Source organism: Pelobates fuscus, chromosome 11 (genome assembly GCF_036172605.1).
Source record: "Pelobates fuscus isolate aPelFus1 chromosome 11, aPelFus1.pri, whole genome shotgun sequence".
Classification (NCBI taxonomy): Eukaryota; Metazoa; Chordata; class Amphibia; order Anura; family Pelobatidae; genus Pelobates; species Pelobates fuscus.
In genome coordinates, this window is record NC_086327.1 from 14,693,897 (window position 1) to 14,721,726 (window position 27,830).

The 27,830-nt window shown below is 34.0% G+C and overlaps 1 protein-coding gene across 1 annotated transcript in view; it reads right to left on the reverse strand.

The window, feature by feature from the left end:
* The window catches only part of LOC134577131 (uncharacterized), a 44,166-nt gene extending 16,539 nt beyond the window's left edge, over nucleotides 1-27,627 (reverse strand). The window contains exons 1-2 of the mRNA XM_063435792.1: nucleotides 27,604-27,627; nucleotides 5,522-5,603 (exon numbers count right to left, since the gene is read on the reverse strand). Of these exons, the coding sequence (XP_063291862.1) occupies nucleotides 5,522-5,603 (82 nt within the window). The 5' untranslated portion in view covers nucleotides 27,604-27,627. The remainder of the gene's footprint in view (nucleotides 1-5,521; nucleotides 5,604-27,603) is intronic.
* Between the last annotated feature and the right edge of the window lie 203 nt (nucleotides 27,628-27,830).

Genomic DNA, 27,830 nt, shown 5'->3' on the forward strand with positions numbered 1-27,830 from the left:
ACCTGACTTTTAGGAAGCCCGAATAGTGTCGTTGTGGCAGCAGCTGACATGCGGTGTTCATCGACATGACAAATATTAACTTCCCCTCATGAGTTGCAACACCTCCACAGGTCGGCTAAGCCAGCATACCCAATGGTGTATACCCCTGCTACTGACCCCTACACTTCTCACCCCCCTTTGACTTATGGGGTAGATACTAAAATGAGGAGACATCCTCACTCTGTTATTCCCATCAATGTTTTATCTTTTTAACTTTTTATCTTTTAAGACTGTTTTCACTTAAGGTTAAGCCCAACCGATTTAAACATGGACATTATCACTCAACCCCACCACTTCGTTAAACTACAATGGCCGGTATAGGCTGATGCGGCCTCGTTGGTGCGCATACACCGAGTTACCTACAATGCCCTAGCAGGATGGTTGCGCCATTTAACCCGAAGGGGATGGCCCCCGCTACAGCCACTGTAACATGTCACTATCCTTAGACCTGTGGGACTGATGTTATTGTATGATAATACTCTCTTTTTGCTTTTTACACTTGTCTTTTCTTTTTTAATAATGTTTATGCTTTAAGTTTAAGCTCTATTAATATAAAACTGTGCAGTATCATTTAATGTCATATGTCTGGTAACCAAGAATGACCGGTTATTGCTGTTGTGGCTTTACTGGCATGTATGTACTAAACTACCTGCACTCAAAAATAAAGAATTTAAAAAAAAAAAAAAAAATAATAATAAATCTTCTGTATTTAAAACTTTTACACATTGTTTCAAAAGTCCTATTTTTCTAAGAAACAGTGGAAGAAGTACCTCATTTGGATCGGCTAGTGGTTTATATTTAACTTTATTTGTTTCCTGGAACAAAGTTCTCTTGAAGGCCATTCTTTACATCACAATGCTGGTGGACAGCTCGACTAGACCACAAATGTATTCGATATCTCAGAAATGTGATGTGATATAATATTTTTATGTTCATATTTGTAATTAAGTCATTTAAATTGACATTAATATACAATTCTAAGCTCAACTGGCACAATTCAAAATGCTGAAGAAACTAATGCTTAATACATTCTTTACAGTGAATATCAAAACAAAAATATGTTTATATTTACAAATGCAGATTTCCGCATATGGTTTGCTATCAGATTTGTTGGAAACACAACAACCACAATTCTAAGACACATATATAAATGTAAAACGTGAAATTCATATTATCTAAAGTGATGTTTATATTCACATTCACTAGGACGAGCATAAAAGAGTCAGTTGGCAAGTTTCTTTAGATTGTGAGCTCTCTCGCAATATGGCAATAATCAGACATTAACGCATACAGAGGTACTTAGGCTACATTCTTCATGGGAAAATATTTTAAAGAAATTTTGGACCCACCATAAACTGCTTCAATATGGTTAGCAAATGATCGTGTTACACAAATGAATTTACAGTTCACTGGGTTCATAAATCATGCAATTATCTGCCATAGCCAAACTATGGAGTGACTTACCAAAACTCACATCTAAACTTTTCATTTTTATTATAGCAAAGAACATTCTACAATTTGTTAGGGGAGGGGATGAGTGGTGGGGTATATACTTCATCATACACAATCTCCCGAGCTCTGTTAGATAGATACTGTTACTATGTCAACACATCTGCACTCGTTTGTGTATTTTTCAGAGAGATACTGTATGTGTTAGAATCTTAGAAAAATCTTGATAACATTTGGAGAACTGAATATGACGTTTGAAGAGTTTTGAGAATATGTTTTTTTTTTCAATAATGTATTTAGATTGTCTCTCTAGCATGATTAATTTTATTTTTGTGCAGTATTCCATTTTTAGGGGGTTTTCAATAATCAAGTAAATATAAGGATTTGTGTATTCAGTGCTTAGTGTTAATAGCTTTAGTAAAGTACACATTTTATGTTGCTTTTGAGAGTCACTACAATATATCCAACTCCCATAAATAAAATTGAGCTAAAATAGATTAACGTATGTGGTAGAGCATACAATAATGAACCACAGACAGATTAATGGTATTGTGTGTTTTTTTTTCCATTTTAATGCGCTCTATATATGTATGTATTTGTATATGCACAGTTTTTGTGTAGTATTTATTTAACAAGCCCTCTGCTATTTCAGGTGTGGCCAAGCTTTGTATAAGGTTTCTTGTAGAAAACCACAACTTCAGCACCAGTCCATTTTAGAAGGCAATTGTTACTATGCTCTTCACTATAAATTGGATATGTAATTTGCATCATCTGGTGTGCAAGTGGTTCCCTGACACTCCAACTGATGTAAATTGAGACTCATGACATTTGACGGAGCCTGACTGAAACAGTGTTGCACTCCACAAGAGTGACAGAAGACTGGGAACTTCTGTCACTCCAGTTGTTTTGGAACATAGATCCTCTTATGTATACTAGACTCGTGGATTCAGATTGGCAGAATTTAGGCAGATTTGTTGTTAAGCCATGTTCAACATTGAATGTATACCCGAGCAGACAACTAGCACGATGGCCAAACATTCGTGTGTTGGGAGTTCTACCAGTGGTGTCAAAACAAGAGGTGATTGATGACTACAAGACAGCCTTAAATGTTGATTTTCCCTCCTTTGGTTACTTCTTCACACTTGATTTGTGAACCAAGCAGTTGGAAAAAATACCTATAAGTGTACTGTGAAATATATATATAGGTATATATATAAATAATATCTACATTATGTATATATTTTGCTGTACTGATTGGCCCGTTTGCATGCTCGTTCTGATTTGTCTAAATGTCCCTGAATAGTTTTTCAAGAACGACATTAGGCCATGCTGAATTGTCACATGAATGAGTATCTGGCATCCAAAACAAAACCTAAATTTTGGGAAAAATTATTTGGACAAACTGAACAATCACATCGTGCACAAGTCTAATTTATAGTAAATTAGAATTAAGTTGTTTGTTAGCTTACTTGTTTTCTTACATAAATAGTGCAGATTTAGCAATGCTCACTGGTCAATTAGTGATATAATTCTGATTACAACATTGTAGGTTACAAACCTATCTAAAATTGACACACGGATGTTACAGAAAGAAGCTAAGGCAGCAAGCAGTGCAAAATACCCCTAGATGTAGATCTGTCCTGTTGGAGGTTGAACTAGATGGAGGTTCTACAATTAGCACCAAATTCATGTGATCTAAGAAGGCACCAAAAATAATGTGATCCTTTTCATGTTCATCTATTTATTATTATTATTATTTTTATTTTATTTTTTAATTATTTATATAGTGCCAGTCAATTCGATAGCGCTGTACAATGGGTGGACTAACAGACACATAATTGTAACCCGACAAATAGATGCACAGGAACAGAGGTGTTGAGGGCCCTGCTCAATGAGCTTGCATTCTAGAGGAAGTGGGGTATAGTGACTCAAAAGGTATAAGTAGGGGTAATGAAATAGGTTGCTAGAAAATAATTCATTGAGAACTTCATTTTTGTTATTTTTCACAGATGCAGGAGAGGAGTCATGGGGGTGGGTGGGGGAATGAAAAACTGCTAAAATGTTTAAATTATATGCTTTCCTAAAGAAGTGTGTTTTCAAAGATTTTTTGAAGGAGTGGAGAGTGGGTGAAAGTCTAACGGAGAAGCGAAGGGAGTTCCACAGAAAAGGTGCAGCCCCGGAGAAGTCTTGGAGGTGAGCATCAGATGTGGGAGTACGGACAGAGGGAAGACGTAGGTCTTCGGCAGAGCACAGGGGCCTCAATGGGACATACTTCTGTATTAGGGAGGATATGTATGTTGGAGCAGCATTATCTAGGGACCTGTAAGCAAGCACCAGAATCTTAAATTGAGCTCTATATCTAAATGGAAGACAATGTAGGGACTGACAGAGGGGGAGGCTGGGAGGTGCGGGCAAACAGGAAAATGAGCCTCGTCGCTGCATTCATTATAGATTGCATTTGTGCAATCTGGGAACACGTAAGACCACTGAGAAGTGGATTGTAGTAGTCAAGGCGAGAAACAACAATGGCATGGACCAGCACCTTAGTCATGTCTAGTGTCAAATAGGGGCGGATGCGAGCTATGTTTGGAAGCGGCAGGATTTGGCACTCGACTGGACATGACGGGTGAAGAAGAGGTTGGAGTCAAATAAAACACCTATGCAGTGAGCCTGTGAGGTAGAGGTGATGGTAGCGCCGTTGACTTGGAGGGAGAGAGACACAGGAGTAGCAACCAGAAGGAAAGACCAGAAGTTCTGGTTTGGACAGGTTGAGTTTAAGGAAGTGAGCATCCATACAGTTGGAAATCGCGAAGAGGCAGTCAGAGACACGAGTCAAGATTGGCGACCATTAATGCGGAAGGAAAACGGACCAAAGATTTTGTAAAACATATATAGAAAAGATAACAGACTGAAAAATACAAAATATATGCAATCTCATTGGGTAGTATTTTAAAAAGAAACTTATGATGTGTTAATGTTATACCACTTTACAAAAAGTAAAGTTAGTATATATCAATGTCCTACGTAACCCTCTGTTGGGAGAGCTTTCTAATATTTTTCTACAATACAGAAACTTGATCACTCTGTTCCATATGACATCCACATGACAGATAATGAACCTGGACAGCATCCATTTACCCATCTAACTTCAATAGAGATGTCCCGAACAGTTCGCCGGGAACTATTTGGTTGCCGTGGCGGGCGAACGTATGCGATTTACGGTCCACCCCTTATTCGTCATCATTGAGTAAACTTTGACCCTGTACCTCACAGTCAGCTGACACATTCTGGGAGGGAGGGTCTGCTGCTGATTGGCTAAAAGTTTACTCAATGATGACAAATAGGGGGCGGACCGAACATCGCATATGTTCGCCCGCCGCAGAGAACGCAAACAAGCTATGTTCGCTGGCGAATAGTTCCCGGCGAACAGTTCGGGACATCTCTAAACTTCAACATTTCAATCTCTACACAACCACCGTGGACAATTTAGACAACAAATACAAGAACAAAACTGGGTTTATCTGAGTTTCAGATTTCTTCCAGCCTGCAACAGAGCACTTAATATAATTATATGTTCAAACCATACCCCCCCTCCCCCCGCCAGCATTGGGAGGTATGGAATCAGGATGGATGAGCGAACCATCAAGAGGGGTGTCACCAGTGATGCAACTTATACCACTGGTGAGATGATGAACTTCAGAGAACTAAATCAGGACAGTTGAACCCAATCCTAAAATAGGAGAGCCCTATCAGATTGCAAAAACTCTAGTTTATAACTTTCTATAATTAAATATTCTGCTTGTTTTAAAAGCACACTGGCAACATATCACCTAGCGACTAACCCTGCTAAGCAGCACCAATGATGCAGAATTTACATATTTGCATTATCAGTGTCAGGTTTGCACAGTCTGACATGGGAGCATGGATGAGTTGGCCCATTTGACAAAACTGAGATTGGTCATGAAGGTGACAAGAGCCATTCGGCAAACAAAAAAACAAAAAAAACATATACACGGATTTACTTTTTTTTTACCTTGAAAGATAAACAAAATAAATCTTCTCTCCCATACAGAACAGTTCATTTTCCATTGTGGCATGATTACTTCTTTTTGCATCTGAGGAGAGAAAAAAAAAAAAAAAAAAAAAAAAATGTGAGAAAATCCTTGAAATCGATTAACCAATATAACTTTATAAAAATAATAGAATAGTAATTGTAATCATTTAGACTCAACACTCCCTATTTTCATTCAGACAAACTTTTGATTTCTAGTAAAGAATTAATTTCAGATGTCAGAGACAATCACAATCAATACAGAAGTATTTACAAAAAGACTATCTCTATAAAGGCAGAAGAGATTTTTTGTATAAAATCATACAAATGTATACGTGTATACATATTGTGTAATATATTATGTTAATATATATATATATGATAGAAAAAATGAGAGCATAAAAATAAGTTGTGTTCGTATTTTTCTGGCACCACACTTTTTTAAACCTCACTTCACATTCACTTCATACTATTCAGCTATTTCCCCCTGGTTCTCTTATCCTCTTTCCACCCATATAGTCTTTTTCATCATCTGCTTTCTATTACTCAGGTCTACACATTTCTGACACTCTTTTTATTATGTTTAATTTTTTCCGTCTTTTCATGCTTTTCTTCCTTCTAATCTCATTTTTATTTCACTTTTATGTCTTCCTTTTGTTGCTTTTATAACCCTCTTTTTCCCATTAGCCATATTTACACTACTCCTCGTTACATCTGGGTTCCACTACTTTGGTCTGCTATATCTTTACCGTTACACTCTCAGCACATCGCTGATTCGAATAATTATTTCCATCAATTCTAAGTATCCTCCAATTTGTTTTTAAAGCACGGACTTTCATGCATGAATTCATATTGGAAAACGAAAAATAATAGGCGCTCACTATAGTGATCAGGCAGCAGTATAAAGAACAAGGATTCCCCAACCTTGTGAGTGAATAACAAAGAAAGAAAGAGGGCGTATACCGCGCCTATTAATTTAGATATGCAAAAAATACATACATGTGTCCTTGGATATTCCAATTAATCGTAACCTCAAAAAGAAATTAAGATAAAAAAATAATAGTGCAATACGCTAAATTTTATCTTAAAGATAAGTAGTTGGTAACTATGTACAGTCCACTCACATGGAGATGAGCTATAACAGAGCTCTGCTGTGAAGCGCTTGGACGGTACAATCCCCGTCTTTGGATTTGCAGTAGTTGCCACAGATGTTCTCAGGGTGCAATGTGCGTAGTTGATATAAAAGAAAGATAGCAGCAATATGGTGAAGTAAGTACCAATAATATAATAGATAATAAATAGTATTGTATATGTGACCTGCTCTAGTGTAAACAGCTTAGGTGGTATAATCCCCACCAAGGATATACAGGATACCAGGAAATAAAAATTGTAAATATAAAAAGTAACTTTAAAAGTATACTTTAAAATAAACAAACAGAATTATAGATAATAAAATATAAATATAAAATATAGTCCCACTTATCTTTAAGATAAAATTTACTGTATTGCACTATTATTTTTTTATCTTAATTTCTTTTTGAGGTTACGATTAATTGGAATATCCAAGGACACATGTATGAATTCATATTGCACTTATTATATTTATCGGCTTTCTAGCATCACCATAGTAACAAGATGCGATCACCCCGCTATCTCATTACGTTCATGTCCTTCACGCATGCGCGGTCACTCTCTCCACACTGCACGGCGCCCAAGCTCAGATTGAGGTGAAAACACCTGCACAGGGTAAGTTATCACTTAATTGCACTTTATTTTCTATATAAACACTGCATTTACTGTTACATATATCTTGATAAAGACCTACGGGTCGAAACATTGATGATATTTTGGATACAACACAATTTACTTTTTGAGTAAAAAATAATAATAAATAATAAAAAGGCTGCGCTTACGATAAAAGCAGACACAGTGTAAAGTCCAAAGGGAGGAAAAAGTCCAACTGGTGTGTCCTTAAAGGAGGTCTTTGCTGGTGGTGTCCTCTACCAATGTAGTAGTTCCTCTCATATGAAAGACAAAAGGGAAGAGATGGACAACCAATAGTGTAGTTTGCACAATACTGATGTGGATAGAAATAATAATAATAGTTGAGAACTCACATTTACCAGAGCTACTGTCCTAGCTCTGGAATAAAGCGCATACAGCGGTATAATCCCCGCTTATGGGATTTAAATGGGTTCCTCTCTGTGTTCTTGGTGTCCAATTCTCAAAAAGATAAAAAGAAACATCCGATAGTGCTCACTGTTTGGCAAAGTGAATAAAATAATAAAAGGGTATACTCACAAACCAAGAGCAGACCGACTGCTCTGTGTAGACAGCTTTGGTGGATTGATCCCCACCTAGGATTTCTTTAAAATGCAGGAAACTTCCAGGGTTTTTATCAAGGTGTAATAAAACCAATAAAGATTAAAAAGCCAGGGTAAAATAATTAAGTTTCTATAAAAAAGATATTTTGGCACAAACAAATGTCCAAAAAATACTTTAATATATTATAAAAACACAAATATAAATATCCATAACGCGTTTCGTCAGAGACTTTTTCAAATGGATTAACAGAAATTACCTGGCTAATAGATGTTATATAGGAGCATAACTGGTTTAAATTTGGCGCCAAAAATTGGTCTGACCAATCAGAAATAAGAACATATTAAAAAGCTTTAAAACGTGTGTTTAAAATAATCATATGTAGTTTATAATAGTATAACTTATTCCTGATATTTCTGAAGAAAAACGAGGGCAGGAAAGTATAGATTTAATCCTTTAAAGATAGTCATGTGACAAGGTACTTCCGCATTTTCGGAAGTTTTAGCCGCAATGTCTTATGGGAGTTGTAGTTAAATAAAAAAAATTTTTTTTTTTTTTTTTTTTTTTTTTTTTTTTTTTTTTTTCCCCCAAAACGGAAGTTAAACCGAACTGACTCATGGGAAATGTAGTTATAATCCCAGAGTCAGTGAAAACTGGCCAATAATAATTGCTTAAGGGAGTTAAACACTGCAGTTAAAAACTGGATGAATGATAAGAGATATTAAAGGAAATAGGGACTAAAATAATTAATTGGATAAAAACAAATAGTTTTTAAAATAAGAGCAAGTTATTTTGCAGTAAAATGGAAGTTAGGAAACAGCTTAAAATTATAAGTCTATATGGAAAACATTAAGAACATATACATTTAAAGGTACAGGCATAGTTAAACATACAAAATCATAAAAAGTTGTGTAAATCAAAATCTGCATTAAGACCATGGGGTATAAGAGTCTGAAGATTATACACCCATTCCATCTCTGTTTTTCCAAGCAGCTTTTTTATATCACCTCCACGCCAGGAGGTGGAACATTTTTTTATACCAATGCATTTTAGTAGGCGTGGGTCTTTATTGTGCATAATGAAATGTTTGGATACTGTATGATTTAAGTATCCATTTTTTATATTCCTGCAATGTTCGCTCAGTCTTATCTTCAGGCACCTTGTGGTCATCCCCACATATTGGAGGCCACATGGGCACTCAAGCAGGTAAATCACATTTTTTGTGTTGCAGCAAATAAAATCATAAATACTATACACTTTTTTTGTCCGATTCGACATAAAATTTGTGACTTTGGATGGAATAAAATTATCTGTAGTTTTACACACAATGCATTGTTTACATTTATAGAAACCTTTCGTCTGGGGAAAAAAGGATAGATTTCTGGGAGGAGATTTTTTAGTAAAATTTGTAGTTAAAATAGATTTAAAATTAGGTGCTCCTCTGAAAACAATATTTGGATGATTGGGTATGATGGGATTAAGTATTTCATCGTGTTTCAGTATATGCCAGTGTTTTCTTATTATTTTTTTGACATCATTATTTTTGTTATTAAAATTAAAAATAATTGGGAGTGCTATTGGTTCGATATTTTCTTTATTTTTGTACGTCAGAAGTTCTTTTCGTTCTTTTTGTTTAACTGTATTAATTGTAGTATTTAGATCTGACTCTAAATATTTTTTTTCCATAAATTTACTTTTTAAAAAATCTGCTTGCTCATTAAAATCAGTGAGTTCAGAACAGTTTCTACGAAGGCGTAAAAACTGACTTTTAGGGGCACTCTCGAGCCAAGGCTTATAATGGCAGCTTGATCTGTCTATAGCCGTATTTACACATACTTTTTTGAAGAACGTTTTTGTTTGAAGTTGTCCCTTGTTAATAAAAATATTGAGATCTAAAAAATTAATGGATTTATTGCTAAATTCATGTGTAAGAATAATACCCCTATCGTTATTGTTTAAATGATTAATAAAATCAATAAGATGGTGCTCTGGTCCATCCCAAATAAAAAAGAGGTCGTCTATGTATCTGAAGTAAGAGACTAGGTTTGCCCGCCATTGGTGGTTGCCCCAAATGGCTATAGATTCCCAGTCAGCCATAAACAAATTGGCATAACTGGGGGCAAACCTAGTCCCCATAGCAGTACCTCTCTTTTGTAAGTAAAATGAATCTAAAAACCAAAAGTAATTATTTTTTAAAATAATATTGATACCTTCTATTATAAAATCTATTTGAGTGTCAGGAATCCTAGCTTCATTAGTTAAAATTTCTTTTATAGCTCGACAACCAATGTCATGAGGAATAATGGTATACAAAGACTGTACATCACAAGTGACTAATATAAAACTGGTTTTCCAAGTAAAATCATTTAAAAATTTTAAAAGCGACATAGAGTCTTTTAAATAAGATTTCATGAGTTTAACCGAAGGCTGGAGAAGGATATCAATATATTGGGAAAGGTTACATAAAAGTGAACCAATCCCTGAAACGATTGGTCTACCTGGGGGGTGTTGTTCATTCTTGTGAATTTTGGGAAGAAAATAAATAACAGGGGTGATCGGAAATTCTATATTTAAAAAGTTAAATTCATGTTTATTTAAAATTTCTGAATTTAAACCTTTATTTAAAAAATTAAGTAAAATAGTTTTAATATTTTTGGTAGGATCTGTTAAAAGTTGTTCATATACATTTTTGTCTTTCAATTGTCTATGGGCTTCATCGATATACATCTTACTGGACTGGATAACTACTCCACCGCCTTTGTCGGCTGATTTAATGACGATATCTCTGTCTTTTTGGAGTTCTTTAATTGCCTGTCTTTCGGCATGTGTAAGATTATTAGTGTCATATTTTTTATATTTAATTTTTTCTAAATCTTTGTGAACAAGTTTCTCGAATAAAACCAAAGGAGCCGATTTAAAATGAGAAGGATAAAACTTAGATTTTGTTCTGAGATGTGTATTTAAAAAAGGACTTTTGTCTGTCTTTGGAAGGGGAGGTGAGACGGGTGGGGTTGGTAGATTAGATTCTTTGTCATTTTTACTTATAAAGAATCTTTTTAGTGTAGCCTTTCTCACAAATTTATTTACATCAAGGAAGGCTTGAAATGAATTAAAAGATGAGGTAGGGGCAAATTTAGGGCCTTTACTTAAAACGGACAATTGTGCAGCTGATAAAACTTTTTGAGAAAGATTAAAGATGCCATTATGGGAATTGGTGACAGGTATTATTGTCTTTCCAATCTTTCTCTTTTGCTCCCGTCTTCCACTTCGTCTTCCTCTAGGCTTAGAATTCTTTTTTGGGAGCGTGATGGGTGTGGTGTCTGGGCTAGTGCAGGCTGGTGAGTACGTATTTCTAAAAAATGGTCATCGTTGTCAAGGTCTGAATCGACTGATAGCAACTGGTACCTATTAGTGTGATTTGGGATAGTGGGTGATTTGGAATAATTAAAGTACTCATTTTGATCATTGGTGTACCTAGATCTTTGTGGTTTCGGTGAAAAATTAAAACCAGAGGAATTATGGTATCTTGGTGATCGGGGTGCAGAGTGATCATTGGTGTACCTAGATCTTTGTGGTTTCGGTGAAAAATTAAAATCAGAGGGATTATGGTATCTTGGTGATCGGGGTGCAGAGTTATAATTTTGTTGAGGGAATTTTCTTTGTTTATGTGAGGGTAATTGATATGTGTTGGTTTTATTTTGATATGGTAATTTAGAAAAACCATGAGATTGGTGAGGGAAAGTTGTTTGGGGCCTTTTTGCGGGTGGGGATTGGGGATAGGATCTCCGTGTGGTGTAATTCTGATATTTGGAAGGAGGTTGGTGTAGCGTATTGTTGTAAGAGTGGGAATTGTTGTGCGTATAATTTTGGTAGTTTGGTCTAGAGGAATAGTTCTCTGAAGTGTACTTTTTTTTAAAATGGTAAGTTCTCACTTGTTTATTTGAATAATCGGTTTTGTCTCGAATGTATTTTTTGATTTTCAGATGCTTTGTGTCAACTTCAACCTTTTCAATTTTATTTTGAATTAGTACGGAATTTTGTTTATAAGCCTTGGTTTCGGTAAATGGTAGGAGTTTCTCTCTAAGTTCGTTTATCTCAATATCTAAAATAGACAATTTTTTACTTTTTTTAATTATTAACGTTTCCATTAAACCAAAAGTGCATAACTCTAATTTGTTGTTCCATTCCTCCATGAACTCAAGGTCATCTTGGTCAGAGGTGGGTAATTTTAAAAGCCTTAAGCCACGGGGGGTAATTTGCTCATCTATATATTTTTTAAAAGTGGCAATTTCCCATTTGAGCTTAATTTCTGTGGATAGGGCTTTTTCTAATTTCATAAACAAATCTTGTTGGTTGGAGTGATGAGGAATTGTTTGTATGGAATTAATCACCTCTGTATTAAATACATTATTAACATCAATTGTATATTTGTTCCTATATTCAAAGATAGACATATTGTAAAAAAAGTTAGAAAGCAGCTATCCCAAAAGGGAAATTAAAGAATGGTAACAAAAATAAATAAAAATGAGACAGCGCTAGGTAACTAAAAAGCAGCAACCTATTAAAAGGGGATCCCTCAAACCCTTTAGAGCTAGATAAGTAAAAAATAATAAAAAGGCTGCGCTTACGATAAAAGCAGACACAGTGTAAAGTCCAAAGGGAGGAAAAAGTCCAACTGGTGTGTCCTTAAAGGAGGTCTTTGCTGGTGGTGTCCTCTACCAATGTAGTAGTTCCTCTCATATGAAAGACAAAAGGGAAGAGATGGACAACCAATAGTGTAGTTTGCACAATACTGATGTGGATAGAAATAATAATAATAGTTGAGAACTCACATTTACCAGAGCTACTGTCCTAGCTCTGGAATAAAGCGCATACAGCGGTATAATCCCCGCTTATGGGATTTAAATGGGTTCCTCTCTGTGTTCTTGGTGTCCAATTCTCAAAAAGATAAAAAGAAACATCCGATAGTGCTCACTGTTTGGCAAAGTGAATAAAATAATAAAAGGGTATACTCACAAACCAAGAGCAGACCGACTGCTCTGTGTAGACAGCTTTGGTGGATTGATCCCCACCTAGGATTTCTTTAAAATGCAGGAAACTTCCAGGGTTTTTATCAAGGTGTAATAAAACCAATAAAGATTAAAAAGCCAGGGTAAAATAATTAAGTTTCTATAAAAAAGATATTTTGGCACAAACAAATGTCCAAAAAATACTTTAATATATTATAAAAACACAAATATAAATATCCATAACGCGTTTCGTCAGAGACTTTTTCAAATGGATTAACAGAAATTACCTGGCTAATAGATGTTATATAGGAGCATAACTGGTTTAAATTTGGCGCCAAAAATTGGTCTGACCAATCAGAAATAAGAACATATTAAAAAGCTTTAAAACGTGTGTTTAAAATAATCATATGTAGTTTATAATAGTATAACTTATTCCTGATATTTCTGAAGAAAAACGAGGGCAGGAAAGTATAGATTTAATCCTTTAAAGATAGTCATGTGACAAGGTACTTCCGCATTTTCGGAAGTTTTAGCCGCAATGTCTTATGGGAGTTGTAGTTAAATAAAAATTTTTTTTTTTTTTTTTTTTTTTTTTTTTTTTTTTCCCCCAAAACGGAAGTTAAACCGAACTGACTCATGGGAAATGTAGTTATAATCCCAGAGTCAGTGAAAACTGGCCAATAATAATTGCTTAAGGGAGTTAAACACTGCAGTTAAAAACTGGATGAATGATAAGAGATATTAAAGGAAATAGGGACTAAAATAATTAATTGGATAAAAACAAATAGTTTTTAAAATAAGAGCAAGTTATTTTGCAGTAAAATGGAAGTTAGGAAACAGCTTAAAATTATAAGTCTATATGGAAAACATTAAGAACATATACATTTAAAGGTACAGGCATAGTTAAACATACAAAATCATAAAAAGTTGTGTAAATCAAAATCTGCATTAAGACCATGGGGTATAAGAGTCTGAAGATTATACACCCATTCCATCTCTGTTTTTCCAAGCAGCTTTTTTATATCACCTCCACGCCAGGAGGTGGAACATTTTTTTATACCAATGCATTTTAGTAGGCGTGGGTCTTTATTGTGCATAATGAAATGTTTGGATACTGTATGATTTAAGTATCCATTTTTTATATTCCTGCAATGTTCGCTCAGTCTTATCTTCAGGCACCTTGTGGTCATCCCCACATATTGGAGGCCACATGGGCACTCAAGCAGGTAAATCACATTTTTTGTGTTGCAGCAAATAAAATCATAAATACTATACACTTTTTTTGTCCGATTCGACATAAAATTTGTGACTTTGGATGGAATAAAATTATCTGTAGTTTTACACACAATGCATTGTTTACATTTATAGAAACCTTTCGTCTGGGGAAAAAAGGATAGATTTCTGGGAGGAGATTTTTTAGTAAAATTTGTAGTTAAAATAGATTTAAAATTAGGTGCTCCTCTGAAAACAATATTTGGATGATTGGGTATGATGGGATTAAGTATTTCATCGTGTTTCAGTATATGCCAGTGTTTTCTTATTATTTTTTTGACATCATTATTTTTGTTATTAAAATTAAAAATAATTGGGAGTGCTATTGGTTCGATATTTTCTTTATTTTTGTACGTCAGAAGTTCTTTTCGTTCTTTTTGTTTAACTGTATTAATTGTAGTATTTAGATCTGACTCTAAATATTTTTTTTCCATAAATTTACTTTTTAAAAAATCTGCTTGCTCATTAAAATCAGTGAGTTCAGAACAGTTTCTACGAAGGCGTAAAAACTGACTTTTAGGGGCACTCTCGAGCCAAGGCTTATAATGGCAGCTTGATCTGTCTATAGCCGTATTTACACATACTTTTTTGAAGAACGTTTTTGTTTGAAGTTGTCCCTTGTTAATAAAAATATTGAGATCTAAAAAATTAATGGATTTATTGCTAAATTCATGTGTAAGAATAATACCCCTATCGTTATTGTTTAAATGATTAATAAAATCAATAAGATGGTGCTCTGGTCCATCCCAAATAAAAAAGAGGTCGTCTATGTATCTGAAGTAAGAGACTAGGTTTGCCCGCCATTGGTGGTTGCCCCAAATGGCTATAGATTCCCAGTCAGCCATAAACAAATTGGCATAACTGGGGGCAAACCTAGTCCCCATAGCAGTACCTCTCTTTTGTAAGTAAAATGAATCTAAAAACCAAAAGTAATTATTTTTTAAAATAATATTGATACCTTCTATTATAAAATCTATTTGAGTGTCAGGAATCCTAGCTTCATTAGTTAAAATTTCTTTTATAGCTCGACAACCAATGTCATGAGGAATAATGGTATACAAAGACTGTACATCACAAGTGACTAATATAAAACTGGTTTTCCAAGTAAAATCATTTAAAAATTTTAAAAGCGACATAGAGTCTTTTAAATAAGATTTCATGAGTTTAACCGAAGGCTGGAGAAGGATATCAATATATTGGGAAAGGTTACATAAAAGTGAACCAATCCCTGAAACGATTGGTCTACCTGGGGGGTGTTGTTCATTCTTGTGAATTTTGGGAAGAAAATAAATAACAGGGGTGATCGGAAATTCTATATTTAAAAAGTTAAATTCATGTTTATTTAAAATTTCTGAATTTAAACCTTTATTTAAAAAATTAAGTAAAATAGTTTTAATATTTTTGGTAGGATCTGTTAAAAGTTGTTCATATACATTTTTGTCTTTCAATTGTCTATGGGCTTCATCGATATACATCTTACTGGACTGGATAACTACTCCACCGCCTTTGTCGGCTGATTTAATGACGATATCTCTGTCTTTTTGGAGTTCTTTAATTGCCTGTCTTTCGGCATGTGTAAGATTATTAGTGTCATATTTTTTATATTTAATTTTTTCTAAATCTTTGTGAACAAGTTTCTCGAATAAAACCAAAGGAGCCGATTTAAAATGAGAAGGATAAAACTTAGATTTTGTTCTGAGATGTGTATTTAAAAAAGGACTTTTGTCTGTCTTTGGAAGGGGAGGTGAGACGGGTGGGGTTGGTAGATTAGATTCTTTGTCATTTTTACTTATAAAGAATCTTTTTAGTGTAGCCTTTCTCACAAATTTATTTACATCAAGGAAGGCTTGAAATGAATTAAAAGATGAGGTAGGGGCAAATTTAGGGCCTTTACTTAAAACGGACAATTGTGCAGCTGATAAAACTTTTTGAGAAAGATTAAAGATGCCATTATGGGAATTGGTGACAGGTATTATTGTCTTTCCAATCTTTCTCTTTTGCTCCCGTCTTCCACTTCGTCTTCCTCTAGGCTTAGAATTCTTTTTTGGGAGCGTGATGGGTGTGGTGTCTGGGCTAGTGCAGGCTGGTGAGTACGTATTTCTAAAAAATGGTCATCGTTGTCAAGGTCTGAATCGACTGATAGCAACTGGTACCTATTAGTGTGATTTGGGATAGTGGGTGATTTGGAATAATTAAAGTACTCATTTTGATCATTGGTGTACCTAGATCTTTGTGGTTTCGGTGAAAAATTAAAACCAGAGGAATTATGGTATCTTGGTGATCGGGGTGCAGAGTGATCATTGGTGTACCTAGATCTTTGTGGTTTCGGTGAAAAATTAAAATCAGAGGGATTATGGTATCTTGGTGATCGGGGTGCAGAGTTATAATTTTGTTGAGGGAATTTTCTTTGTTTATGTGAGGGTAATTGATATGTGTTGGTTTTATTTTGATATGGTAATTTAGAAAAACCATGAGATTGGTGAGGGAAAGTTGTTTGGGGCCTTTTTGCGGGTGGGGATTGGGGATAGGATCTCCGTGTGGTGTAATTCTGATATTTGGAAGGAGGTTGGTGTAGCGTATTGTTGTAAGAGTGGGAATTGTTGTGCGTATAATTTTGGTAGTTTGGTCTAGAGGAATAGTTCTCTGAAGTGTACTTTTTTTTAAAATGGTAAGTTCTCACTTGTTTATTTGAATAATCGGTTTTGTCTCGAATGTATTTTTTGATTTTCAGATGCTTTGTGTCAACTTCAACCTTTTCAATTTTATTTTGAATTAGTACGGAATTTTGTTTATAAGCCTTGGTTTCGGTAAATGGTAGGAGTTTCTCTCTAAGTTCGTTTATCTCAATATCTAAAATAGACAATTTTTTACTTTTTTTAATTATTAACGTTTCCATTAAACCAAAAGTGCATAACTCTAATTTGTTGTTCCATTCCTCCATGAACTCAAGGTCATCTTGGTCAGAGGTGGGTAATTTTAAAAGCCTTAAGCCACGGGGGGTAATTTGCTCATCTATATATTTTTTAAAAGTGGCAATTTCCCATTTGAGCTTAATTTCTGTGGATAGGGCTTTTTCTAATTTCATAAACAAATCTTGTTGGTTGGAGTGATGAGGAATTGTTTGTATGGAATTAATCACCTCTGTATTAAATACATTATTAACATCAATTGTATATTTGTTCCTATATTCAAAGATAGACATATTGTAAAAAAAGTTAGAAAGCAGCTATCCCAAAAGGGAAATTAAAGAATGGTAACAAAAATAAATAAAAATGAGACAGCGCTAGGTAACTAAAAAGCAGCAACCTATTAAAAGGGGATCCCTCAAACCCTTTAGAGCTAGATAAGTAAAAAATAATAAAAAGGCTGCGCTTACGATAAAAGCAGACACAGTGTAAAGTCCAAAGGGAGGAAAAAGTCCAACTGGTGTGTCCTTAAAGGAGGTCTTTGCTGGTGGTGTCCTCTACCAATGTAGTAGTTCCTCTCATATGAAAGACAAAAGGGAAGAGATGGACAACCAATAGTGTAGTTTGCACAATACTGATGTGGATAGAAATAATAATAATAGTTGAGAACTCACATTTACCAGAGCTACTGTCCTAGCTCTGGAATAAAGCGCATACAGCGGTATAATCCCCGCTTATGGGATTTAAATGGGTTCCTCTCTGTGTTCTTGGTGTCCAATTCTCAAAAAGATAAAAAGAAACATCCGATAGTGCTCACTGTTTGGCAAAGTGAATAAAATAATAAAAGGGTATACTCACAAACCAAGAGCAGACCGACTGCTCTGTGTAGACAGCTTTGGTGGATTGATCCCCACCTAGGATTTCTTTAAAATGCAGGAAACTTCCAGGGTTTTTATCAAGGTGTAATAAAACCAATAAAGATTAAAAAGCCAGGGTAAAATAATTAAGTTTCTATAAAAAAGATATTTTGGCACAAACAAATGTCCAAAAAATACTTTAATATATTATAAAAACACAAATATAAATATCCATAACGCGTTTCGTCAGAGACTTTTTCAAATGGATTAACAGAAATTACCTGGCTAATAGATGTTATATAGGAGCATAACTGGTTTAAATTTGGCGCCAAAAATTGGTCTGACCAATCAGAAATAAGAACATATTAAAAAGCTTTAAAACGTGTGTTTAAAATAATCATATGTAGTTTATAATAGTATAACTTATTCCTGATATTTCTGAAGAAAAACGAGGGCAGGAAAGTATAGATTTAATCCTTTAAAGATAGTCATGTGACAAGGTACTTCCGCATTTTCGGAAGTTTTAGCCGCAATGTCTTATGGGAGTTGTAGTTAAATAAAAATTTTTTTTTTTTTTTTTTTTTTTTTTTTTTTTTTTTCCCCCAAAACGGAAGTTAAACCGAACTGACTCATGGGAAATGTAGTTATAATCCCAGAGTCAGTGAAAACTGGCCAATAATAATTGCTTAAGGGAGTTAAACACTGCAGTTAAAAACTGGATGAATGATAAGAGATATTAAAGGAAATAGGGACTAAAATAATTAATTGGATAAAAACAAATAGTTTTTAAAATAAGAGCAAGTTATTTTGCAGTAAAATGGAAGTTAGGAAACAGCTTAAAATTATAAGTCTATATGGAAAACATTAAGAACATATACATTTAAAGGTACAGGCATAGTTAAACATACAAAATCATAAAAAGTTGTGTAAATCAAAATCTGCATTAAGACCATGGGGTATAAGAGTCTGAAGATTATACACCCATTCCATCTCTGTTTTTCCAAGCAGCTTTTTTATATCACCTCCACGCCAGGAGGTGGAACATTTTTTTATACCAATGCATTTTAGTAGGCGTGGGTCTTTATTGTGCATAATGAAATGTTTGGATACTGTATGATTTAAGTATCCATTTTTTATATTCCTGCAATGTTCGCTCAGTCTTATCTTCAGGCACCTTGTGGTCATCCCCACATATTGGAGGCCACATGGGCACTCAAGCAGGTAAATCACATTTTTTGTGTTGCAGCAAATAAAATCATAAATACTATACACTTTTTTTGTCCGATTCGACATAAAATTTGTGACTTTGGATGGAATAAAATTATCTGTAGTTTTACACACAATGCATTGTTTACATTTATAGAAACCTTTCGTCTGGGGAAAAAAGGATAGATTTCTGGGAGGAGATTTTTTAGTAAAATTTGTAGTTAAAATAGATTTAAAATTAGGTGCTCCTCTGAAAACAATATTTGGATGATTGGGTATGATGGGATTAAGTATTTCATCGTGTTTCAGTATATGCCAGTGTTTTCTTATTATTTTTTTGACATCATTATTTTTGTTATTAAAATTAAAAATAATTGGGAGTGCTATTGGTTCGATATTTTCTTTATTTTTGTACGTCAGAAGTTCTTTTCGTTCTTTTTGTTTAACTGTATTAATTGTAGTATTTAGATCTGACTCTAAATATTTTTTTTCCATAAATTTACTTTTTAAAAAATCTGCTTGCTCATTAAAATCAGTGAGTTCAGAACAGTTTCTACGAAGGCGTAAAAACTGACTTTTAGGGGCACTCTCGAGCCAAGGCTTATAATGGCAGCTTGATCTGTCTATAGCCGTATTTACACATACTTTTTTGAAGAACGTTTTTGTTTGAAGTTGTCCCTTGTTAATAAAAATATTGAGATCTAAAAAATGAATGGATTTATTGCTAAATTCATGTGTAAGAATAATACCCCTATCGTTATTGTTTAAATGATTAATAAAATCAATAAGATGGTGCTCTGGTCCATCCCAAATAAAAAAGAGGTCGTCTATGTATCTGAAGTAAGAGACTAGGTTTGCCCGCCATTGGTGGTTGCCCCAAATGGCTATAGATTCCCAGTCAGCCATAAACAAATTGGCATAACTGGGGGCAAACCTAGTCCCCATAGCAGTACCTCTCTTTTGTAAGTAAAATGAATCTAAAAACCAAAAATAATGATGTCAAAAAAATAATAAGAAAACACTGGCATATACTGAAACACGATGAAATACTTAATCCCATCATACCCAATCATCCAAATATTGTTTTCAGAGGAGCACCTAATTTTAAATCTATTTTAACTACAAATTTTACTAAAAAATCTCCTCCCAGAAATCTATCCTTTTTTCCCCAGACGAAAGGTTTCTATAAATGTAAACAATGCATTGTGTGTAAAACTACAGATAATTTTATTCCATCCAAAGTCACAAATTTTATGTCGAATCGGACAAAAAAAGTGTATAGTATTTATGATTTTATTTGCTGCAACACAAAAAATGTGATTTACCTGCTTGAGTGCCCATGTGGCCTCCAATATGTGGGGATGACCACAAGGTGCCTGAAGATAAGACTGAGCGAACATTGCAGGAATATAAAAAATGGATACTTAAATCATACAGTATCCAAACATTTCATTATGCACAATAAAGACCCACGCCTACTAAAATGCATTGGTATAAAAAAATGTTCCACCTCCTGGCGTGGAGGTGATATAAAAAAGCTGCTTGGAAAAACAGAGATGGAATGGGTGTATAATCTTCAGACTCTTATACCCCATGGTCTTAATGCAGATTTTGATTTACACAACTTTTTATGATTTTGTATGTTTAACTATGCCTGTACCTTTAAATGTATATGTTCTTAATGTTTTCCATATAGACTTATAATTTTAAGCTGTTTCCTAACTTCCATTTTACTGCAAAATAACTTGCTCTTATTTTAAAAACTATTTGTTTTTATCCAATTAATTATTTTAGTCCCTATTTCCTTTAATATCTCTTATCATTCATCCAGTTTTTAACTGCAGTGTTTAACTCCCTTAAGCAATTATTATTGGCCAGTTTTCACTGACTCTGGGATTATAACTACATTTCCCATGAGTCAGTTCGGTTTAACTTCCGTTTTGGGGGAAAAAAAAAAAAAAAAAAAAAAAAAATTTTTATTTAACTACAACTCCCATAAGACATTGCGGCTAAAACTTCCGAAAATGCGGAAGTACCTTGTCACATGACTATCTTTAAAGGATTAAATCTATACTTTCCTGCCCTCGTTTTTCTTCAGAAATATCAGGAATAAGTTATACTATTATAAACTACATATGATTATTTTAAACACACGTTTTAAAGCTTTTTAATATGTTCTTATTTCTGATTGGTCAGACCAATTTTTGGCGCCAAATTTAAACCAGTTATGCTCCTATATAACATCTATTAGCCAGGTAATTTCTGTTAATCCATTTGAAAAAGTCTCTGACGAAACGCGTTATGGATATTTATATTTGTGTTTTTATAATATATTAAAGTATTTTTTGGACATTTGTTTGTGCCAAAATATCTTTTTTATAGAAACTTAATTATTTTACCCTGGCTTTTTAATCTTTATTGGTTTTATTACACCTTGATAAAAACCCTGGAAGTTTCCTGCATTTTAAAGAAATCCTAGGTGGGGATCAATCCACCAAAGCTGTCTACACAGAGCAGTCGGTCTGCTCTTGGTTTGTGAGTATACCCTTTTATTATTTTATTCACTTTGCCAAACAGTGAGCACTATCGGATGTTTCTTTTTATCTTTTTGAGAATTGGACACCAAGAACACAGAGAGGAACCCATTTAAATCCCATAAGCGGGGATTATACCGCTGTATGCGCTTTATTCCAGAGCTAGGACAGTAGCTCTGGTAAATGTGAGTTCTCAACTATTATTATTATTTCTATCCACATCAGTATTGTGCAAACTACACTATTGGTTGTCCATCTCTTCCCTTTTGTCTTTCATATGAGAGGAACTACTACATTGGTAGAGGACACCACCAGCAAAGACCTCCTTTAAGGACACACCAGTTGGACTTTTTCCTCCCTTTGGACTTTACACTGTGTCTGCTTTTATCGTAAGCGCAGCCTTTTTATTATTTTTTACTTATCTAGCTCTAAAGGGTTTGAGGGATCCCCTTTTAATAGGTTGCTGCTTTTTAGTTACCTAGCGCTGTCTCATTTTTATTTATTTTTGTTACCATTCTTTAATTTCCCTTTTGGGATAGCTGCTTTCTAACTTTTTTTACAATATGTCTATCTTTGAATATAGGAACAAATATACAATTGATGTTAATAATGTATTTAATACAGAGGTGATTAATTCCATACAAACAATTCCTCATCACTCCAACCAACAAGATTTGTTTATGAAATTAGAAAAAGCCCTATCCACAGAAATTAAGCTCAAATGGGAAATTGCCACTTTTAAAAAATATATAGATGAGCAAATTACCCCCCGTGGCTTAAGGCTTTTAAAATTACCCACCTCTGACCAAGATGACCTTGAGTTCATGGAGGAATGGAACAACAAATTAGAGTTATGCACTTTTGGTTTAATGGAAACGTTAATAATTAAAAAAAGTAAAAAATTGTCTATTTTAGATATTGAGATAAACGAACTTAGAGAGAAACTCCTACCATTTACCGAAACCAAGGCTTATAAACAAAATTCCGTACTAATTCAAAATAAAATTGAAAAGGTTGAAGTTGACACAAAGCATCTGAAAATCAAAAAATACATTCGAGACAAAACCGATTATTCAAATAAACAAGTGAGAACTTACCATTTTAAAAAAAAGTACACTTCAGAGAACTATTCCTCTAGACCAAACTACCAAAATTATACGCACAACAATTCCCACTCTTACAACAATACGCTACACCAACCTCCTTCCAAATATCAGAATTACACCACACGGAGATCCTATCCCCAATCCCCACCCGCAAAAAGGCCCCAAACAACTTTCCCTCACCAATCTCATGGTTTTTCTAAATTACCATATCAAAATAAAACCAACACATATCAATTACCCTCACATAAACAAAGAAAATTCCCTCAACAAAATTATAACTCTGCACCCCGATCACCAAGATACCATAATCCCTCTGATTTTAATTTTTCACCGAAACCACAAAGATCTAGGTACACCAATGATCACTCTGCACCCCGATCACCAAGATACCATAATTCCTCTGGTTTTAATTTTTCACCGAAACCACAAAGATCTAGGTACACCAATGATCAAAATGAGTACTTTAATTATTCCAAATCACCCACTATCCCAAATCACACTAATAGGTACCAGTTGCTATCAGTCGATTCAGACCTTGACAACGATGACCATTTTTTAGAAATACGTACTCACCAGCCTGCACTAGCCCAGACACCACACCCATCACGCTCCCAAAAAAGAATTCTAAGCCTAGAGGAAGACGAAGTGGAAGACGGGAGCAAAAGAGAAAGATTGGAAAGACAATAATACCTGTCACCAATTCCCATAATGGCATCTTTAATCTTTCTCAAAAAGTTTTATCAGCTGCACAATTGTCCGTTTTAAGTAAAGGCCCTAAATTTGCCCCTACCTCATCTTTTAATTCATTTCAAGCCTTCCTTGATGTAAATAAATTTGTGAGAAAGGCTACACTAAAAAGATTCTTTATAAGTAAAAATGACAAAGAATCTAATCTACCAACCCCACCCGTCTCACCTCCCCTTCCAAAGACAGACAAAAGTCCTTTTTTAAATACACATCTCAGAACAAAATCTAAGTTTTATCCTTCTCATTTTAAATCGGCTCCTTTGGTTTTATTCGAGAAACTTGTTCACAAAGATTTAGAAAAAATTAAATATAAAAAATATGACACTAATAATCTTACACATGCCGAAAGACAGGCAATTAAAGAACTCCAAAAAGACAGAGATATCGTCATTAAATCAGCCGACAAAGGCGGTGGAGTAGTTATCCAGTCCAGTAAGATGTATATCGATGAAGCCCATAGACAATTGAAAGACAAAAATGTATATGAACAACTTTTAACAGATCCTACCAAAAATATTAAAACTATTTTACTTAATTTTTTAAATAAAGGTTTAAATTCAGAAATTTTAAATAAACATGAATTTAACTTTTTAAATATAGAATTTCCGATCACCCCTGTTATTTATTTTCTTCCCAAAATTCACAAGAATGAACAACACCCCCCAGGTAGACCAATCGTTTCAGGGATTGGTTCACTTTTATGTAACCTTTCCCAATATATTGATATCCTTCTCCAGCCTTCGGTTAAACTCATGAAATCTTATTTAAAAGACTCTATGTCGCTTTTAAAATTTTTAAATGATTTTACTTGGAAAACCAGTTTTATATTAGTCACTTGTGATGTACAGTCTTTGTATACCATTATTCCTCATGACATTGGTTGTCGAGCTATAAAAGAAATTTTAACTAATGAAGCTAGGATTCCTGACACTCAAATAGATTTTATAATAGAAGGTATCAATATTATTTTAAAAAATAATTACTTTTGGTTTTTAGATTCATTTTACTTACAAAAGAGAGGTACTGCTATGGGGACTAGGTTTGCCCCCAGTTATGCCAATTTGTTTATGGCTGACTGGGAATCTATAGCCATTTGGGGCAACCACCAATGGCGGGCAAACCTAGTCTCTTACTTCAGATACATAGACGACCTCTTTTTTATTTGGGATGGACCAGAGCACCATCTTATTGATTTTATTAATCATTTAAACAATAACGATAGGGGTATTATTCTTACACATGAATTTAGCAATAAATCCATTAATTTTTTAGATCTCAATATTTTTATTAACAAGGGACAACTTCAAACAAAAACGTTCTTCAAAAAAGTATGTGTAAATACGGCTATAGACAGATCAAGCTGCCATTATAAGCCTTGGCTCGAGAGTGCCCCTAAAAGTCAGTTTTTACGCCTTCGTAGAAACTGTTCTGAACTCACTGATTTTAATGAGCAAGCAGATTTTTTAAAAAGTAAATTTATGGAAAAAAAATATTTAGAGTCAGATCTAAATACTACAATTAATACAGTTAAACAAAAAGAACGAAAAGAACTTCTGACGTACAAAAATAAAGAAAATATCGAACCAATAGCACTCCCAATTATTTTTAATTTTAATAACAAAAATAATGATGTCAAAAAAATAATAAGAAAACACTGGCATATACTGAAACACGATGAAATACTTAATCCCATCATACCCAATCATCCAAATATTGTTTTCAGAGGAGCACCTAATTTTAAATCTATTTTAACTACAAATTTTACTAAAAAATCTCCTCCCAGAAATCTATCCTTTTTTCCCCAGACGAAAGGTTTCTATAAATGTAAACAATGCATTGTGTGTAAAACTACAGATAATTTTATTCCATCCAAAGTCACAAATTTTATGTCGAATCGGACAAAAAAAGTGTATAGTATTTATGATTTTATTTGCTGCAACACAAAAAATGTGATTTACCTGCTTGAGTGCCCATGTGGCCTCCAATATGTGGGGATGACCACAAGGTGCCTGAAGATAAGACTGAGCGAACATTGCAGGAATATAAAAAATGGATACTTAAATCATACAGTATCCAAACATTTCATTATGCACAATAAAGACCCACGCCTACTAAAATGCATTGGTATAAAAAAATGTTCCACCTCCTGGCGTGGAGGTGATATAAAAAAGCTGCTTGGAAAAACAGAGATGGAATGGGTGTATAATCTTCAGACTCTTATACCCCATGGTCTTAATGCAGATTTTGATTTACACAACTTTTTATGATTTTGTATGTTTAACTATGCCTGTACCTTTAAATGTATATGTTCTTAATGTTTTCCATATAGACTTATAATTTTAAGCTGTTTCCTAACTTCCATTTTACTGCAAAATAACTTGCTCTTATTTTAAAAACTATTTGTTTTTATCCAATTAATTATTTTAGTCCCTATTTCCTTTAATATCTCTTATCATTCATCCAGTTTTTAACTGCAGTGTTTAACTCCCTTAAGCAATTATTATTGGCCAGTTTTCACTGACTCTGGGATTATAACTACATTTCCCATGAGTCAGTTCGGTTTAACTTCCGTTTTGGGGGAAAAAAAAAAAAAAAAAAAAAAAAAAATTTTTTATTTAACTACAACTCCCATAAGACATTGCGGCTAAAACTTCCGAAAATGCGGAAGTACCTTGTCACATGACTATCTTTAAAGGATTAAATCTATACTTTCCTGCCCTCGTTTTTCTTCAGAAATATCAGGAATAAGTTATACTATTATAAACTACATATGATTATTTTAAACACACGTTTTAAAGCTTTTTAATATGTTCTTATTTCTGATTGGTCAGACCAATTTTTGGCGCCAAATTTAAACCAGTTATGCTCCTATATAACATCTATTAGCCAGGTAATTTCTGTTAATCCATTTGAAAAAGTCTCTGACGAAACGCGTTATGGATATTTATATTTGTGTTTTTATAATATATTAAAGTATTTTTTGGACATTTGTTTGTGCCAAAATATCTTTTTTATAGAAACTTAATTATTTTACCCTGGCTTTTTAATCTTTATTGGTTTTATTACACCTTGATAAAAACCCTGGAAGTTTCCTGCATTTTAAAGAAATCCTAGGTGGGGATCAATCCACCAAAGCTGTCTACACAGAGCAGTCGGTCTGCTCTTGGTTTGTGAGTATACCCTTTTATTATTTTATTCACTTTGCCAAACAGTGAGCACTATCGGATGTTTCTTTTTATCTTTTTGAGAATTGGACACCAAGAACACAGAGAGGAACCCATTTAAATCCCATAAGCGGGGATTATACCGCTGTATGCGCTTTATTCCAGAGCTAGGACAGTAGCTCTGGTAAATGTGAGTTCTCAACTATTATTATTATTTCTATCCACATCAGTATTGTGCAAACTACACTATTGGTTGTCCATCTCTTCCCTTTTGTCTTTCATATGAGAGGAACTACTACATTGGTAGAGGACACCACCAGCAAAGACCTCCTTTAAGGACACACCAGTTGGACTTTTTCCTCCCTTTGGACTTTACACTGTGTCTGCTTTTATCGTAAGCGCAGCCTTTTTATTATTTTTTACTTATCTAGCTCTAAAGGGTTTGAGGGATCCCCTTTTAATAGGTTGCTGCTTTTTAGTTACCTAGCGCTGTCTCATTTTTATTTATTTTTGTTACAATTTACTTTTTGAACCAAGTGCTCTCATTTTTTCCTATCCTTTATAATTATGCTGTGCAGCACCTATTTACTTTATACTATTTTAGGTAAGAGTGCCATATTCTCAATTTTTGTGATAGATAGATAGATAGACCCTACATGTCTAACAAATTAGTTAAATAGATACAATGTAACAAAGCTGTGAAATACATCTAAAAATATGATTTTCCTTGTAAAGTCCTATCACTCTCAGGCAGCTGAATGGGACTACAGGTTACAATTTAATTCTACAGCTTTATGAGTATAATGAATTAAATAGAATATATTTATATAAGGTGTAATAACACAGAAACCATTGACTTAACACTGTAACAAATCTATTTTAGCATTAAATCAGAAAACAAATGTTCATGGTTCAGTTTTGAGCGTAGTAGATTTACTTACTGGTTAGTTCAGATCATTGGCTTCGCATGAAGTGCGTTAGGCAGGAAACTTTATCTTTAGCCTTAAGTTCATTTTAGAGAAGTGACTAATGGCAGAAGTGCTAACAGTTTGTGTTTTTCTTTGATAATTAGGATGGCATGCGCAGTGGTTTAAAGTGTTTTTTCAAAATGTGTGTGGATTCAGATATTTAAAATGGTTTGGTTTTCAGTATGTGGTTTATCAACACT